At 41.4% G+C, this 17,544-nt stretch overlaps 2 protein-coding genes across 5 annotated transcripts in view; one reads left to right on the forward strand and one right to left on the reverse strand.

Annotated features, from left to right (window-relative positions):
- Positions 1-2,010: 2,010 nt before the first annotated feature.
- LOC122783861 (dynein regulatory complex protein 1-like) lies at positions 2,011-10,446 on the forward strand. 4 transcript variants are annotated; one of them, XM_044048780.1, is made up of 16 exons: positions 2,013-3,491; positions 3,657-3,741; positions 4,351-4,478; positions 4,603-4,786; positions 4,871-5,008; positions 5,532-5,618; positions 5,726-5,848; positions 5,973-6,082; positions 6,161-6,286; positions 6,370-6,793; positions 8,281-8,367; positions 8,479-8,562; positions 8,684-8,811; positions 9,603-9,749; positions 9,846-9,948; positions 10,310-10,446. In XM_044048780.1, exons 1-16 carry the CDS (start codon positions 3,427-3,429, stop codon positions 10,316-10,318), a joined length of 2,028 nt encoding a protein of 675 aa, XP_043904715.1. In that variant the 5' UTR covers positions 2,013-3,426; the 3' UTR covers positions 10,319-10,446. The 4 variants fall into 4 exon arrangements, with proteins under 4 accessions (XP_043904716.1, XP_043904713.1, XP_043904715.1 ...); XM_044048778.1 differs by having other exon boundaries at positions 2,012-3,491; positions 9,846-10,446; XM_044048779.1 differs by having other exon boundaries at positions 4,354-4,478; positions 9,846-10,446.
- Positions 10,447-12,109: 1,663 nt separating this feature from the next.
- The window catches only part of otofa (otoferlin a), a 62,533-nt gene continuing 57,098 nt past the window's right edge, over positions 12,110-17,544 (reverse strand). Inside the window, exons 44-48 of the mRNA XM_044048777.1 lie at positions 17,271-17,369; positions 15,356-15,597; positions 15,087-15,265; positions 14,526-14,626; positions 12,110-13,250 (exon numbers count right to left, since the gene is read on the reverse strand). Of these exons, the coding sequence (XP_043904712.1) occupies positions 13,070-13,250; positions 14,526-14,626; positions 15,087-15,265; positions 15,356-15,597; positions 17,271-17,369 (802 nt within the window). The 3' untranslated portion in view covers positions 12,110-13,069. The remainder of the gene's footprint in view (positions 13,251-14,525; positions 14,627-15,086; positions 15,266-15,355; positions 15,598-17,270; positions 17,370-17,544) is intronic.

Genomic DNA, 17,544 nt, shown 5'->3' on the forward strand with positions numbered 1-17,544 from the left:
TTGTAATACGCTGCAGTGACGGAGGCGGATGTACCGTCTCACTGCACTGACCAGACAAATACAGTCCACCAGAAATTGTGGACACTTTTACAGTAAATGTCTCAAGGTACATGGTAGAAATTGATGTGATTTTGCGAACTAACCTGATCTTGACTACTTGCTCCACTTGCTGGTTTAAAGTATAAAGACCACGATATTCAATCACAAAATGTCTTTTTTTATTTCAACTAACAGTGTATTTGAGATTGATGAGCGGGTAAATGAAATTGTGGTTAAATTGAATATTCTGACATATCACACTGAGTTCATTGACAGTGAATTAGATGTTTTTGTGCTCCTTTCCTTTCTCTTGAGCTCCAAGTCTAATAATGTGCAAACATGTTAGTTGACTTCTTTAAAGCTTAGGAAGGGGGAATAAGGCAGGAATGTGGGAGCATGACGCCTGAAGCCGAACTGAGGATTGTTGATGTTTGAGAGGCTAAAACATGACAAGAACCGTTTCCTCTATAAGAGACATGCAAGTGGCCTCCACTACACAGACCTTGAGAACCATTTTATTTACTACTATTCAGGCTACATATGAATAGAGGTTTGGCATAATAACCATTGTCTCCGTCGCTAAAAATTGTGCAGCCGTAAGAGGTAAAAGGAGTTACGATGAAAAGAGAAATAAAGGGATAAACTACCTGTTTGCTCTGGAAGATGGCAAAAACACACTCATCTTTGCAAAAGTTACCTTCAATTTAGTACATTACATGATTAATGGAGACGGATCTGGAAGCACTTCATGTTGTTTCTGAATCTGGCCTTCCGTTTTCATTCACTGAAACTAATTCCTGTTCAATGACTGCTTTACTGTGACGAGGTCATGGATGTCTCCTGCCTGAATACCTTTGGGTTTTCTGCCGTCCTCTACCCCACGCCGCTGACCCCGCGCTCTTCTGTGAGAGTGAGTATGTGCATCCCATGTTGCAAAGCAGCTAATATCTCTCTCTTATGACAATATTAAGGAACTGTTAGTTAGGACTTTGGTTGTTATGCAAACCCCCCCCACACCCCACACCCCACCTCCAACACCACCAACACTAAGCTGTCACTTAGTTAACTGGCTGAAGGTCAGGCTTAGATTATGCACCTCTCAACCCCTGAGTAATGAATGTGATGCTTTGTTAAACAAGGAGTAAACATATGCCCCTGGGGTTTGGAATTAGCAGACACACAGACACACACAAACACACACCCTCCTGCACAGAACATATGCAGAGTGAATGGGGCTTATTATACACCTGTGAGTGGGGTCAAAGTCTGTCAATCCCAAGCTTATGGTATTATGATAGATTATAGAATCACTCTCTAATGGCAGTCATTCAGTTTATAATCTCAGTGGCTTGATGCAAAAGCACTCCGCGTTCCAGCCGAGGGTCTGCTGAAAATGAGGCCTTCTCCTCATTCATCCCGCCTCTTACCCCCCTTTTCCTCACAAAGGTCTTATGACAAGTCAGCTGTTGGTGACATCACAGATGCCGGATCATATGTCACAAACCTTTGCAAGTCTGACTTAACATCCCTCGCAGCTCAACAGCAGCAACTGAGGCCACTTGAGGCCAAAAGAGCGGTGAGGTGCCCACCCCCCGGGGGTGAAGGGTGAGCGCCAGTGTTTGAGCTGCCAACCGGCCGGAATAGTGGGGGGCACTCTTTAGGGCAGGAACATCTGACCCTTGTGTATGGGTTTGTTTATGTGGGCAAACAGAGAGTGCCCATCTTGCCATCAGCTTGAGAAGACATTTATCATTTGTGCAGGGAGTGCGTGTGAATTACCGAGTCCTGAATCTGTGCACGTGAGATTTCAGTGATGTTAGTGGAGCCAGAGTAGGATTTTCATAACAAGGCAGTAGTGCCACCTAAAGTCAGCATCTGAAAATGATATTAAACACACACTGTTACGGCTCTATGGGGAAGAGTGATTATGATTATTAAAAGTTAAAAATAGACAGAAAAATAGACTTTTTTTTTAATTAACAAACACAAAAATGTCCTTACCAGACATTAAACCACCTATATAAACACCATTACAATGATCTGCTGCAACAGGGGTCCGCAAGTCAATTCCTCAAAAATTGAATATTGGGCCAAAACATCACATCTTAATCAGGCAAACCCTCCCTTTTCTTACCATCCTTTGTTCTATTGTACAAACATGGCAAATTTAGGAGACGTGTTGGTTTAAAAAAAGTAACTTCAATTTGCCACAGACTGTTACTCACGTCTTCTGCCCTTTGACTCAGTTTGTCTTTTTCTCAGAATAAAAGGACCTGAATTTGGCATAAAAAAACTACCTGAATCTGATTTTTTAATTAATCTATGGGCTGGATATCCATGCTGGTGGGGCCAGTTTTGGACCACGGGCCACCATTTGCTGACCAGCGTGCTACAATATAAGCGTATGTAATCACTTTTTCTCCTGTTTGTTTGCACTGTGACTTATGTTTGTTTTAATGTTTATCCTTTGGGATATTTTACCAAGTTTCACTAGAATTGTTGGTGTGATTAAAATGAAGGCCTTTTATAGGATTTTTATTGTATTGTTTAGTAATTTATACAGTAGTTGACCTTATGTAAATAACAGTATATGCAATGAAACTACATAATGCAAGCGGTGGATGCAAAGCTTCACAGAAAAAGGCAGAAGTGTTGAACCTCTCCAACAAACATCCAGAGGTTTGGAAAAATTGAAATATGCCACTAGATGGCAACACTGAACTGTATATAATATAGTGTGACAATGATCCCAGACTCTGTTCTGCTTTGGTGTTTCCACATTCGAACAACATTTCAATCCACACATTCAAGATTTCCTCTGTGCTAATTCCTCTAAAATGAGGTCAACCAGCCTATGCTGGAATATTAGAAGAACGACACAAGAGACAGAATAATCTAATTTGAGTCCCATAATTTAGCTGAGTTGTTTTCTTGCAGAAATGACTCATTGGACATTTAAATTAGGCGATTAAAAACAGAAGGTAATCTCATAAAACAACAATGAGGCCTATTGACTCTTATCCAAAGACCTTAGTGTAGTATAATCCACACATAGTGTGTTTTATAGTGAGCATGTGAAGTTACATCAGCTCTAATAACTGCAACTTTGTGTTGACTTGTGTTGATAATGGATCATGAATAATAACATCCCAACAACAGTTTATAGCGTTGTTGTTGTTGCGTTGTTGTGAATATGGTGTGTCCCCATTTTACCCGCGTCACCTGAAGGTCGCAGTCGACACATGCTAATTGATGCTTCGTCGCCATGGCAACGTTGTAGAAACACTGAAGGAGCTCTGCGTTTGTCGCGCCACAACTTTTTCCGCGAAACGTCGTCGCGAAACGTTACAGTTTGTGTGAGTAAACTTCACACAGCGAAGTGCGAGTATGGAGGAAGTTGATATGGATCCTGAAAAGGCGTCTGAACCTGAAAACGTCGAAGTTAAGAGCAGGTAATTTAATCCTTACTATTACCAAACACTGTATAGAAATAGACCAATATCATAATTATTATGTAGCACGCTGTGTAATAATTGTGCCAGAGGCCGAAATTCATACACTCGAGCTTTTGTATGTTTTGAAACGTAACACTCAGTGATCATGTTGTGCACGTGCAGGGTTTTCACACTAGAGGATGACAAAGACCCTGGTGTGGAGCTCAGTGGAGAGATGTCAGAGAAACGGCTGCAGGAAAGGGAAAAGGTTTGTCTGTTACTCATCCAAGGGATCAGTTTCATCATTAAAGGTCATCATTTTATGTAATTGTTTAGATAATTTGACATGAAGTCACAAGATTATCCTTAATCCCACTACAGGGAGTTTTACAATGTTGCACATTTTTTCTAAAAAATTAAAATAAAAAGGAAAGGTAATAAACATGCATTATAAATACCAGTGGGGTTAATGCAACATGGCCTTATTATGTACATTACATTACATTACATTACATGTCATTTAGCAGACGCTTTTATCCAAAGCGACTTACAAAAGTGCATTTAAACATTTGGGTACACAGGAACCAATGTAAAGGATTGCAGTAGCTTCCCTATCATGTGTATCTCAGTATCACTGAGTTCAAGTCTTATTAGATATTATTGATAACAAAGAGGGCACATGTCTGTATTTTGGATTTTAGTGCTTCTTATACATTACATGAATATAAATATCTAAGGATACATTTTTCAGTAGCTTCCATGTCAAATTGCATTACTACACTGTAAGACACACCTGAAATGTGACCCACTTACGATGAATGTAATGTAAAATCAGCAGTGCCACAGCACGAGTTCTAACTGTCCTCTTTTATGTCGGCAGATCTCTCCTCGGAGGATAACCAACCTTCAGAGACACTTGACAACATTAGTCACCAACATCCAGACTGCTGCTGACGCCAGAGAGTCAATGCGAAGGAAGGAGCTGGAGGAGGCTCGCAAAATGAGGTCATTCGGTCTCAAAATATAAAAAAAACAACAATCAAACGTATGCCTTGAATAAAATCCTCTACCATTCTTGTCTGATTCTCCCATCCTGTTGGCCTCTGTGTTTCTTCTTATTGGCAAACAGATTGGAGCTGCTGGAAAATGATATGAAATCCAGCCAGGAAAAATTTGAGGAGATAACCAGAGGGTGGTCTTTGACTAAGGAGAAGGTGAGTGCTCAGGAGCTGCAGGAAGCTCTGAACAACCAGCAGCTGCTGCTCACTAGTCTGTTAGAAGACAAGAAGAAAGTCATCGATGAGCTACAACAGGTAACTTCTTATCACTCTGTTGTGTTGCTATTGTGTTGTTTGTTTTTAAAGAATTTGATCACTTCTCATGTGTTGCCTGCACAGGAGCTGAAGCTTGGAGACGATCACTTTGTGAAGGACCTCAAGAAGCAGGCAGAGGAGCGGGACCTGATGCTGGAGAGGATGGAGGACCAGATCAAGACTTTGACCAAAGCCTACAGGGAAGAACTGGCCCAGACTCAGGTACAAGCAGATCTGTCGAGAGTATACAAGCGTTGTACCTCCATGTTTTGACATTTGATCCATATTGAACCACTGGATGAACGTGCACATAGGCTAATGGTGATTTACTTCACACCCCACCATACAATTGACACGTGATTATGAAGGCCGTGTCTCAGCAAAGATCGTCAGCTTGTCATCAAACCTGAGTCAGACATTCATATCCTCTTTAGGGTGAACTGTAATGTCTTTGCCAATTATTGGTCCAGGACTATGTGGCATCTAATTCAATTTCCGCCAATAAACCCTCTAAATGACCCTCTAAATTACCAAATACGTACAAAACTTAGGATAATTAAGGTAGAAATTGCACGTGCCCAATTATATAGTTTGTATTTAATTGTAAATAGCATGATAAATTGAACTCAAATCACCATGGTGTCAAAAAACAGCCTCACAGAGTTGCTAACCGTGTCACGGTTTGTTATAATATTATCATTCTTATTTCTTTTCTTTCTCCTGATCGTGCTTGTGTTGTTGGCAGAGTGTTAATCAGCGGGAAACCAAAGACCTACTTACTAACGACACGAGTGATTGGGAACAACGCATGAAGAAACTCTGGGACACAGAGGTCAGGAGACACAACACACACACACACACATGCTGTTGTCTTCGTGTTCAGATTCTACGTCTTACAAATGTCCACTTTATGTCTAATAATAATTAATCTATTTCTAGCAAGCGAGGCTGGCACAGAGAAGGAAGACAGTGGAGGAGTATGAGGCCAAAATTCACAGCCTGATATTCGAGACTATGGACAAGCAAACGGCGACCAAGATCGAACAGAACGCCAAGTTGCAGGTTTGAACAAAAACATCAGCCTACATCCCAGAGACGTCTGTGCCGTGAGCTGTATCTGATTAACGCACTTGTGATTTCACCTTTCGTTGCCAAATGTCTCGCTCTTCAAATCTCGGGTCTGTAGGTTCTGGAGAGAGAGCATCAGAAGACGTTGGCCTCCATCATCGTCGTTAGACTGAATCAAATTAAGGAGAAGCACGAACTCGAGGTCCTTACAAGCAGCAGGGTGGACAGGTAGACACTTTCTCTCTCTCTCTCTCTCTCAAACGAACATACACACACTTTGTTTCTAGTGAGTGATTTGTATTTCAGTCTGCAGACTGAGAAGAAAAATGCAGTCGCCAAACCCAACAATCAGCCGAGGAAGACGAGCCAATCTTTAAGCAAAGACTACAAACAGAGCGTCCAGCAATATGAGCGTCTACAGAAGAAACTCAAGTGAGTCTTAACTGTGCTCTGTGTTAAGTAGTAGACATTTGTTTGGCGGCGTACCTGAATCTTTGACTCCTCTCTTCATGCAGGCAGATTGTGGTTGCTGATGCTAGGACGTTTGAGGAGATGTGGGCGACAGTTGAGGCAGAGGTGAGGCAACTAGCTGAGAGGGCTTTAGAAATCGACTCGTTGATCTGCAGGCAGCACTTTGGCGTGGCCTGGGAGCGACCTCCGATGCCCCTCGCGGCTTCCTCTAGCTCCTTCCACACTGAGAGACAGACCCATAGACCTGCCCGCCGGGCAGTCTCCCAGCTGTACCACACCGAGCAGTCTCTGCAGCGCAGCAGCCAGAGGACGACGATGGGGGTCGATGCCGAGACCGAGAGCGCAGACGTGGACCACGCGTCCATGGGAGGGACGGCCACTCAGAGCGAAGGGGACGCAGAGCTGGAGGACGGGACGCTGACGCTGGAGACGGTGACAAAAGTGATGGAGCTGCTGTGGGAGGAAGTGGTGAGAGTTATTGTCGAGAGTGACCAACATTTTCCTTAAAGATGATTTTAGGAATCGTTTTCTCCCCCAAATTCATGATATTTCTACTTAGTTCAATTAAAAGTTGCCAATTTACCTAAAAAAGTACCGTTTATTAGAGTAAAGTATGTTCATTTGAAGGCTCACCTTTGTGACGAGTGCTGTTTTGAGTGGCTCCATTCATTCTGGCCCAGCATTTTTATTTTATTTTCTTACAGCACTAGCTCAGTGAACATTGACTGAACACGTTGTTTCCTGCTTGGCCTGATGGTATTTAATTCTATTTTATTATAAGCAAAGGCAGCTAAATGTAGCAAAGAAAATCATTTTATACACGTCATGTACTGTTCTATCAATTTAAACATGTCTTACTTACGGAATGTCATGTAATGTGCATGTAAATTATTGTCTCAAGAGATGCATCATTTCATTTTGATTTACAGTCAGGAGAAAAAGGAAATTGAAAACATTTAGAATCACAGTACATCAGAATGGCAATGCAAATTGGAACTGGCAAGTATTGTGAGACAATTGAATTGTGACAAGAGCCCTAGTAGAAAACTGATGACTGACTGACTTTATGTTAGCAATAGAATGGTAATAGGGAGGAAATATTGAATAATCTTCAAGTAATACCTTGGTAGCACATGAAAATGCTTGCTAAACAAAACTGGCACTCGCGATGTAATAAAATGAAAATCCCTCCTCCTCGATGGTCAACACAATCTTCAGTTTCACATTCATACTGTTCACGTTATGTGTAATGCAGGTTGTAAACTGTGGTAGTTTCTATGAAATAACCGTCTGTGTATTTGTCCAGTTCTTTGTTATTAACACATAATTACCTGGATATGACTATAAAAATAAGACGGTATTACCACAATACTACACCCTTACTGCTTGTCACACTATAGCCATAACATTAACATGTTATTACTGAACTGTAATACACAGTGTGTGTGTGTGTGTGTGTGTGTGTGCACATTATATGAAAACAGTTTGACATTTTGAGTAATGCAATAACCTGTTTTCTTTCCTTAGAGCTAGATCAATAGTACTCATATTTTTCAGTTTAATATGCCAGAATCTACTCTGGTTGCCTAGTAACCTCCTTATGTAGACAAGACCTGTCCCGTAACATAGACATAGACAGTGAGTTTTAAAGGTGCTGATAGATATTTTTTGTACCTTCCGATGTAATGCGCGCACACACACGCACGAGTGGTATAAATCTTCTCGTCTTTATTTCTCATGATGTTTGACGACTCCTCCGTTCCTCTTTCCTCCTTTGCAAGGAGAATACAACAGTAGCTGCGGGTCAGCTGATGTTTTCCACATGGCCTTTAATGTGTCCCAATTTGCTGCTTTTACACTCAAAAAGGGGCCTGTCTGTAGCTGTGAATGCGTTGGATATGCATAAAAGGAAAGTATAAGCATGTCAGCCCAGAATTCCTTTGGTGTCTTGTCAGGGCTTCCTGATGGAGGACGATCCTACACTGCTGGCTTCCCTGGAGAAGGAAGAACAGACTGCTATAAAACTTGGTTCTCTTCTTTTTGTGAGTTCATGTCCAGATGCTTTTTTGCTTATTCCTCGTATAAATGCACCACAGCGGTAAACACACGCTGCTTTAACAGGACCACCAGTCAGTCGTTTTTTCCTCTTCCAGTCTTTTGGCATTGAAGAGGAAGATTTACCCAAGTTGGCTCACTTCCTCCTAAAGTACAGACAACAGCAGAGCGAGCAGACAGAGGTGAATGGATCATCGTCATCATCATCATCATCGTCGTCATCATCTTGTGCAAATGATGGCCTTGAATGTCTGTTGAACAACATTATTGGGACTAAACCATGTCTCTTGTTTGTGGCTGCAGAGAGTCTGTGATGAGACAGGTGAATCCAGTGACCAGGCTGCTGCATTTGATCCGACCTCTGACCTCATCCATCCCAACCATGTCCTGCCTGCTCTTAAAAGTTTCCTCAATCAGTACATGAAGTCCAGGTGATACACGACCAACATTATTTATACATCTTCATGTTGAGGTGTTTGTGTAATTGGAACATTTGTATTTGCAACCAGGCACCTATAAGACACTCGCTATCAATCACACTCATGCGTGCCAGGCTTTATGATCTGTTTTACTCCAAGTGGAAACATGAATTACAAACTTGACATCATGTGCTGTTGAAGAAGAGATGAAACCAGTGATTGAGACCATTAAATCCTCAGGGAAATATTTAATTTTTTTTAATATTCAAGTCAAAGACTTCTATTCAAACTGAGTTCTTTTTGTAATCAGTGGAGTCGCCCCCTGGTGGCTAACTGCTACTTCTGTCCTCTTTCTTTGGTTTCACTTATCAGTCACTTATGGAATGACTGCTAAATATCACCATGTTATATGTATGTATGTTTATGTATATATATCTATAGATATATATCTATATATATACATATATGTATGTATGTATATATATATATATATATCACCATGTTACAATTAAAATAATCAAATTAAGCAATGTATGTATCATATATATACACTAACCCTGTGTTAAAGACATAAGCTCACATTTCTATTCTACTCACAGTGGAGTTGTTTATTATTTTTCTGCTTTAATTGGAATTTAGATCAGTTTTTCTTTCCCAGTGTAGTTGTAAATGATTCACATTTATTCATGTTGCTAAATATTCATATCTTTTTTAAGTGTATCTTTTCTTCGCATACTTCCGAAAGCGTCCATGTATTCAATCATATTATGGGATGCTGTGATGTGTTTCTGTTGCTTCCTCAGGCAAAACTCATGTCAGTCCAGTGTTGTGCACACAGAGGGTCGGGGTAGTTCAGAGGACAAAGCCTACTGGGAGAGTTTGGGCAATGTCATTCCTGATAGCAAAGTCCAACTCTGGGAAGAAGCAGAGAAGACACTAACACAGTACATGTGAGTAACAACTACACACACACACACACACACAGAAAATGAACTGCCTCCAGTGACCAAAAGGTCTTTTGTTTTGTATCTGCGTTGTCTATCCAGAGTGATCCTCACAGACATTTGTGCGCTCGACACTGAGACTGACAGCCTGAGGCAGCAGAACGCAGAGCTGAGGATGCTGCTGCAACAATCTCTCAACCCGCAAGTATGTCATGTCACCCATCAATAGTGGAGAAACAAATAACAGCAGTGTAGTCTTTAATAGTGCGATGCAGTATGATAGTCATTTTAAGGCTGACAGGATTATAATCAGTCAGTTGATCATTCAAAATAATTTTAAGTGAATGCCATGAATTGGATGGTTCACGCTGCTGGTACATAAATTAATAACATTTGGTTTGTCACTTAAAAAAAGACAGTCATTTTTTAACAATATTTTGTCCAAGGTGAAGGTTTTCTGTTTTCCCTCCTCAACATTACATCGTTTGAAAAATATTGGCTAAAAAAAAAAGCAATCTTAAAACCTGAGAGTAGAAATGAATCTGACATATTGTATTCCCTCACAGGTCAGCTAAGAACTGCACATAATCAATACGGAATCAGCAGAATCAGAACATTTACGGTCATGTCCAATGTCCATGATCAATGTCTGTAAAATTATTATTACACATGTGGTTAATAATAAATCTTCTATTTAATCGTATTACACTTGCAGTTTGTAGGTTTTTTACACGCATAAAGTTAAATCATTTCAGACAGCAGAGAGAAGAAGAGCTTATGGCAGCCACGATTATGCTGGCACTGGGACGACTTCATGAAACTACATGTGAAAGAATAATAAATGAGACTTAATAGATGTGTAACCACTGGGTGAAGGTGAAAGTGTTGAAAGGAATCCGAGATTCTTCAAATGTAACCTGTGAAAATCATTACAGGGGTCAACAATGAAACACACATACACTCGAGGCATTAGAAACTTCACCTCAGACACATCGTCCGTGGAATTCAGTTTATTTCAAATTGTCAAAGCAGAAGAAAATAAATAAATAACACGCACACACACACACACGTACGTTTCAACAGATATAAATTCACAAAATTCATTGTAAAAACAGGCAAATTTAGTGCAACCAGTAACTTTAAGGAATTGGTAAAGACTCACAAACAGAGTGCAACACAAAGAAAGGCAAGCTCAAGCAAGATTTTTTTTTTTTTTCTTCTCTTAAATGAGGGACAATGGACACGGCAAACAATGTCATCGCACGTGTAGACAGAGCCACAGTCTCAGGATCAGCTCGGAACCTGTTTCACCACTTCTGAGTGCTCAACTTCATACAGTCTCTGTCACCTTGGACAGTGCAGTTGGTGCGTTGGGTTGTTATATTAGGCTGGAAAGACGAGTCGTGCCAATACCACAATGATGCATGCACACTGACATACAATGTAATTCTACATTTAGGTAGATAACAGTATTAACCGTGATTTGGAGTCTCCTGTGAAACATGTAATCATTTACACAGCCACTCGTAATACTGACTGAGTGTTGGGTATTCTGGGTGAAAAGGCTGAGCTGTGCTTGTAAAATGCTGGGTTAAATAATACTAATAATAATAATAATAATAATAATAATATCAGTTTTTCAAATTATTTGCAGAAACGGTTTGACCAAAGTAGAGTTTGGTTGCTTTGATACAAGAGCTTACACATTACAGCGGAACTAACTCAGTAAAAAGCTTACTCAATCATTTTTTTTTTTTTTTTAAGTAATATTGTTCTATGATTCACTGAATATAATTAGGAAAATAGACCTCTCTATTTTTTTGTTTCTTCATTATTATTCTTGAAGTGTGCAAAGAATGCAAGAGCTATAATAGTTTAAAAAAAAGAGAAAAAAGTAACACTTTGCTTCAAGCACCCATATATAGCATTTGAAAGCAGGATATAAACATTTAATGGTTTATCACACAAAATAATGTGTTTGTGTTGACAAATGAAGGAGATCATAGGAGAAAACAGGTTAAATGTCTTCGCAAATGCTGTACATTGTCCTCATTATGTGCGTACAACTACATTATAGTGTGTTGAACCTTTATCAAAAGTTTATATAGATTTAATATATGCTAAATACCAGGGTTAAAGCAAAGTATCACCAAAAATATTGTCAATTTGTTCCATATTAATGTACATCAGTAGCAGAAACTGAAGCAGTAATGGGAAGCATTACAGCGTCACTTTAAATGAAGGTCCATGCAAGTGTCTGACCACGAAAACAGAGGAATGTAACTCAATTGAAGGTCCATTAAGTAATGTTTAGAGGGGGTCTATTGGCAGAAATTTAATTTATTACCCATGAGTATGTTTATTTAAGTGTTTATTTGCTTTAAAATACAAATTATTTGGGGTTTGTAGCCTTAAAATAAGGCAGCCATGTTTCGACAGCAGCCATAGTGTTTAGTGTTTTGAAAATCTCCTTCGCTTATGACCTGCAGATTTTATCTAAATACATGAAACTTTAAATGATCTGTATCTATGGGAACCTCGTCAGTGCTCGTTGTATGACTGTATCCTTTCTGGTATGTAAACGCCACCATAGTCCTATGACACGGCCACTTACAAGCCTCAAGATTTGAGGTTTTGCAACAGGAAATTCACAGAAGTCACCGGAAACGTCAGCCAATTACACAGGTGTCCACTCCTCAGGACAATGTTTACTGACATTGTAAATCAAGTGAGAAGTAGGGTCAATTTCCCAAGCTGTCTCGCCCCCCTGGTGGCTATTCAGTACATTGCTACCTCCAGGTTGGCCTCATCCGGCAAACTGTGTCCACCTTGTTTATAGACTGTCTATGCTCCCAATTAGATGTCATTAATTATGACACACTGGACATTTAATAAATAAATAAATAAATAAATAAATACATGTGTCCAATCAGTAATCAATTAAAGGCTGAACAAACGGATAAAGAAACATTCAGTGTCATGTAACGCTGCTTAAACACCCCCCCAGAATTGTTTTAACTGCTGATGGAGTCTCGTAAAGACAGTGTAATGGTCAGTCTTGAGGCTGCAGAGGCGTTTTCTTCTTCTCCTAAGAGCTAAGATGGAAGGTGGCAAGCTACGTAGGAAGATCAGAGTGGATTAGAGTGAGCAACAAAAGACAACTGGACCTCAAAGGTGCTTTTTTTCTGAGACTGAGAGAGAGAGAGAGAAACCTTGCACTATTTCCCCTATACCCCATCCAACCATCCATCCATCCATACATACATACATCCATACACCCATCCATCCATCCACACGTCCCTCCCTCGAGTCCTCCCAGCAGCCTCTCAGGCCCCCAGCAGTTTCTTGACAAGGTAGCCGGGCATGCTGTAGAGGAAGAGGCCCAGCATGATGAGCAGCAGCAGGGCCAGCACGATCTTGATGATCAGCCACTTGTAGCGGTTGCACACCAGGTAGCGGATGGCTTTCAGCGGACTCAGGAACCACAGGAAGGTGGTGTCTGGGCGACTGGAAGGGGTGGAAATATGGTGGGAGAGGAAAGAGAAGTCGGATGAGACATGGATGGAGTAAAAGAGGCGGCATTAGTGGTTAGTGTGCCCATGTTGCATTAGTGAGTTTTGTTTTTTAAAGAAACAGCATGCTCACGTCTCGCAGGATGCAAATATCACGTCACAGAGTAAAAGCTTTACTCTGGAAACATATGCACGATGGCAATGTTGATAAAATGGATGATGGATGATTGACCAACAGCTCCAAATACTTCCTTTGCCTTTATATAATAATGTGAACTTTCCTTTAAGAAAAAAACCCACATTATTTGATACTAATTATAGGTAGAGATTCTTCTAAATATGCTGAGCTAACTAGCAGAGGAGAGAAACACATGTCAGTAAAATTAAAGTAAAAGAGTAAAGTATTTGGATCGACAGTTTTCCCGTGTAGAGTCAAAATTGAATGTGCACATCAGTGAGGATCAGTTGTGGCTTGAAGAACTGGACGGTTGGTCACGGATGTGTGATGATGGCACTTTGTGGCAAAAGGCATCAGCAAGACAGGACACTATTCTACAGTTAAGAGAGCGGGGGGTGGGGGGGGGCATAAGACACAACACAGGCACAGAAAGAGAAGGTGCTACACGTAGGACAAGACAATCCAAGGAGCGAGGGGTTACATAGGGAAGCAGAGACAGCGAGGAGGGGGCAGAGGCTACCAGCGCGTCAGGCCCCCAGCATCTTCTTAACCAGGTAGCCAGGGAGAGAGTAGAGGAAGAGGCCCAGCATGAGCAGCAGGAGAATCAGCCCCAGGGTCTTGAGGATCAGCCAACGGTAATTGTGCCAGATGAAGTAACGAATGGACTTCAGAGGAGTCAGGAACCACATTAGACTGGTGTCCGGGCGACTTTTTGTCCAAGGTGGGCGGGGAACGAGGGAAGGAAGGCAGACGTTGGCAGGAGTGGGGTAGGAAGGGCAAGGAAGAGGAGTCACATACACATACAAGGATGGAAGGAGTGAAAGGAGGGGAGAGACAGAGGGAGACAGTTGAAGAGATGGTAAGGGGGGGAGAAAAGAGTGTGAAAGTGTAACCGTGACTTTTTGACAGTGCAGAAAGAAGTGTTTTAGTTTTTTATTACTCTGCTTTTTGCACTGTTTCGAATGATTTCCCTAAACAGAATTCAAGGCTAACTCAAGTCTGTGCCTTATTCTAGTCTACACCTCGCTTTTAAAATGCTGTATGAGTGCTCGTGACAGATCTGACATGCTATGCATTTGCATCATTTCTTACTTTGGTTTCTCCAGTGGATCCGGCTCATTTCGCCCCAGTCCAACAGGACTTTTCTCTGCTTCCTCCGCTGTCACCAAGTGAAGCTCGGCTTCAACTTTACCCTGTAATGGCATTGACAACGTTCTTTACAGGTAACGCTACTCCTAACTCAAATATATGACTATATACATGGGATAGTCACATCATATTCTCTATTAGATAATGGTGGAGTCAAGCTGTTGGTGGCTGACTGGGAACACATACTTTTTTGACCTTGGCTTGGCTGCTTGATTATATGCCCCTTAATTCTCAGTCTGTTTTACTTTTATTTTATTCATTGGTTAAAGGAGCTGTATACCAGATTGTTTCATTGTAATGAATGAATATTTTTTTGTATTTATTTATGTTTTTCTGTACAAAGCCAGTCAGTGGAAGTCCTTCTCCAGACTGCTAATTTAACTTTATCTCTTTCTCCCTCAAGTGTCTCTCCAACTTGTGTTTGGGAAGACAATTTTTGAGATGAATATTTGTCAAGTGCCAATTCTGATTGTGCCCCTGCACGTTCTTTATTTCACCACCTACCGTGAGCTCCAAGTCGTCGTTCTCATCACGGGCAGCAAATGGCCACCAGCCCTTCACTCTCTTCTGTTTGAATATGGAAATGGTGGGCAGCTCATGCTCGTTCCGGATCATGTTGAGGGAGCACTGCTTGGCCGTCTTGGCACCGCGGGGGAAGCGGTTCAGGTCCAGCTCAATTGCACCTGGGTGCAGTGATGGTCGAAGCAGTCAGACAACAAGCAGCCCAACAGAGAGGAGGTGCAAAAACATATTCAGATCCAATCTGTCCTCACCTAGGAAGTCATCAGCGGAGAAGTGATCAGCGTCCCACACCTGCAGCGTGAGGCGAGGAGGGATTTTGTATTCGGTCTCGTCCCATGAGAACATGGACTCTTTCTTGGAGATGACGATCTTCTCCTCAGCCATAAGGTAATCGAAGGGGAAGACAAAGCGCCAGTTGAAGTTGCCCTCACCAGTGAGGGAGTGATAGTGCACGTCCGTGTCCTGCTTGTCCTCCTGCTGCCCTTTCAGCCACCTGGGGGAAGGTCACAGGCATGTAAGAGCCACAGAGATAGACCAGAGCAGTGCTTTAAGATCGGGGTTATTTGAGATGAGTGGATAGATTGATCAGTCATGCACTTATTTGTGTAGAAACTTGCACTGGTCTGCCACTTGCTGTGTATTAATTTGGTCAATTTCACACGGGGCGCCGGAAACAAACACGACTATGAACAAGAGAGATGATGCTACTAGGTCAAAACACACCATGTTACTCCCCAAATTCTCATTAATGTGTGTGCGATATTAAAGATAAATGCTCTTCAGCAATATTTCAAATGATTTGATGTTGGGAGTGTCACTCTGTCTTGAAAAGCCATGCAAATGCAAAGCTTAAGGAATTAGTGAAAACAAAAATGGTTTCATCTTTAGTGTCTGGATGCAGAAAGCAGATCAGCTGATCAGACCGTGAGGTTAGTGTGAGCTCTTTCATTAACAGCTGAGTGAAGCTGGCTTCTTTAGTCAGTGTAAGCAGGACAGAAGCTGCACACTCAGGTCTCGAAACGTGTCGGCCTGAAGCATAAATACTGAAATGTAGAAGGGTGTGCTTTGATTTGGCAACTGAGGTGCAATAGCGATCGTTAGTCTGCAGGGAGAAAGCCGTGGGATGTTTTGGCACAAACACGCCTGATCTCATCAGAATGAACCCAACAATTGGATTCACCTGGAACAAGCCCAGTTGTTCTACCTTTACTATCATGTTGGCACATTGGGATCAGCAGCTACACAAGCTGCCGCCGAGAACACGAGTGGTTTTGATTTCTAAAATGCTTCATCATCCTCCAGGTGTTTGGGGTTGTTTGAGGATGGCGCCCTGTACTGTGTGTTACTGTGAAGCCCTGAGGCCGTACTGTATCCACAGGTGACGCCACATGAGCTCAGGCAACAGTGAGTTTGGTTAAGAGATGCAGGAGTGAAATAGAGACTCCAGCACATACCAACACCAACACCTTAGATTAGTAATCAAATATCCAGGCTGAAAAAACGACAGTGTTATTAAAAACACTTTGTCATACAGGCATGCATACTGTTCGCATATACATGCAATGTTGTTTTTTTATTTTTATTATTTAAATAATTATACCTGGAAAGATGTACTGTCTGATGGCAACTGCAGTACGGGACCAAACCACAAGAATTATTTTGTTTCATACATTACAGACAATATAATCCATCAAATAACTGACTGTCTGTCTACCTTCCTTCCTTCCTATCTACCTATCAATCCTTCCTGCCTTCCTACCTAACTATCAATCCTTCCTTGCTTCATACATCCTACATACCTACCCTTACTACCTAACTATCAGTCTTTCCTTCCTTCCTTCCTACCTACCTATCTGGTTTAGGTTATAATATACTGTATCAGTGTTGTATCAATTATGATGTCATTGTTTTTGCAATCTGATCAGATTAGACTTGTGTATCAGATTATAGGCTCATGTGGTTTGGTCCTTACTGTACAGGTTTTCCACTCAGTATTATTTTAGAGCGTGCTGATAGGAAAGATAGAGACAGGCGTGGTTGCGTGCTACATGAACAGAAAAAAGGGAAACAATGGGAGAGATGACAGAGAAATGAATGGAGGGCTTCAGGGGAAGAGAAGTGGGTGGAGTTAGTTGCACGAGCCATGCGATGGGATCGTGTGTTTACCCCCTGACATAGATGTCAGACATCTTCTCTCCTGTCATGAAAGCATCGTCCTCTAGAATTACGTCATCAGTGTTCCAAATAACAACACGAAGCTCAAAGCTGGACACCAGCAGAGCAGTGACCAGAGAAGAGAAAAAGAGAGGGACGAGATAGACAGACAGACAGACAGAGAGGAGACACACCACAAAGACAGACGGTACAAACAGGCACACAGAAAAAAATGGAAACAAAACAAAAATAATGGTTAACTGCAAAAAAAAAAAGAAGTCCACAC

The sequence above is a fragment of the Solea senegalensis genome, linkage group LG17 (assembly GCF_019176455.1).
Source record: "Solea senegalensis isolate Sse05_10M linkage group LG17, IFAPA_SoseM_1, whole genome shotgun sequence".
Taxonomy (NCBI): Eukaryota; Metazoa; Chordata; class Actinopteri; order Pleuronectiformes; family Soleidae; genus Solea; species Solea senegalensis.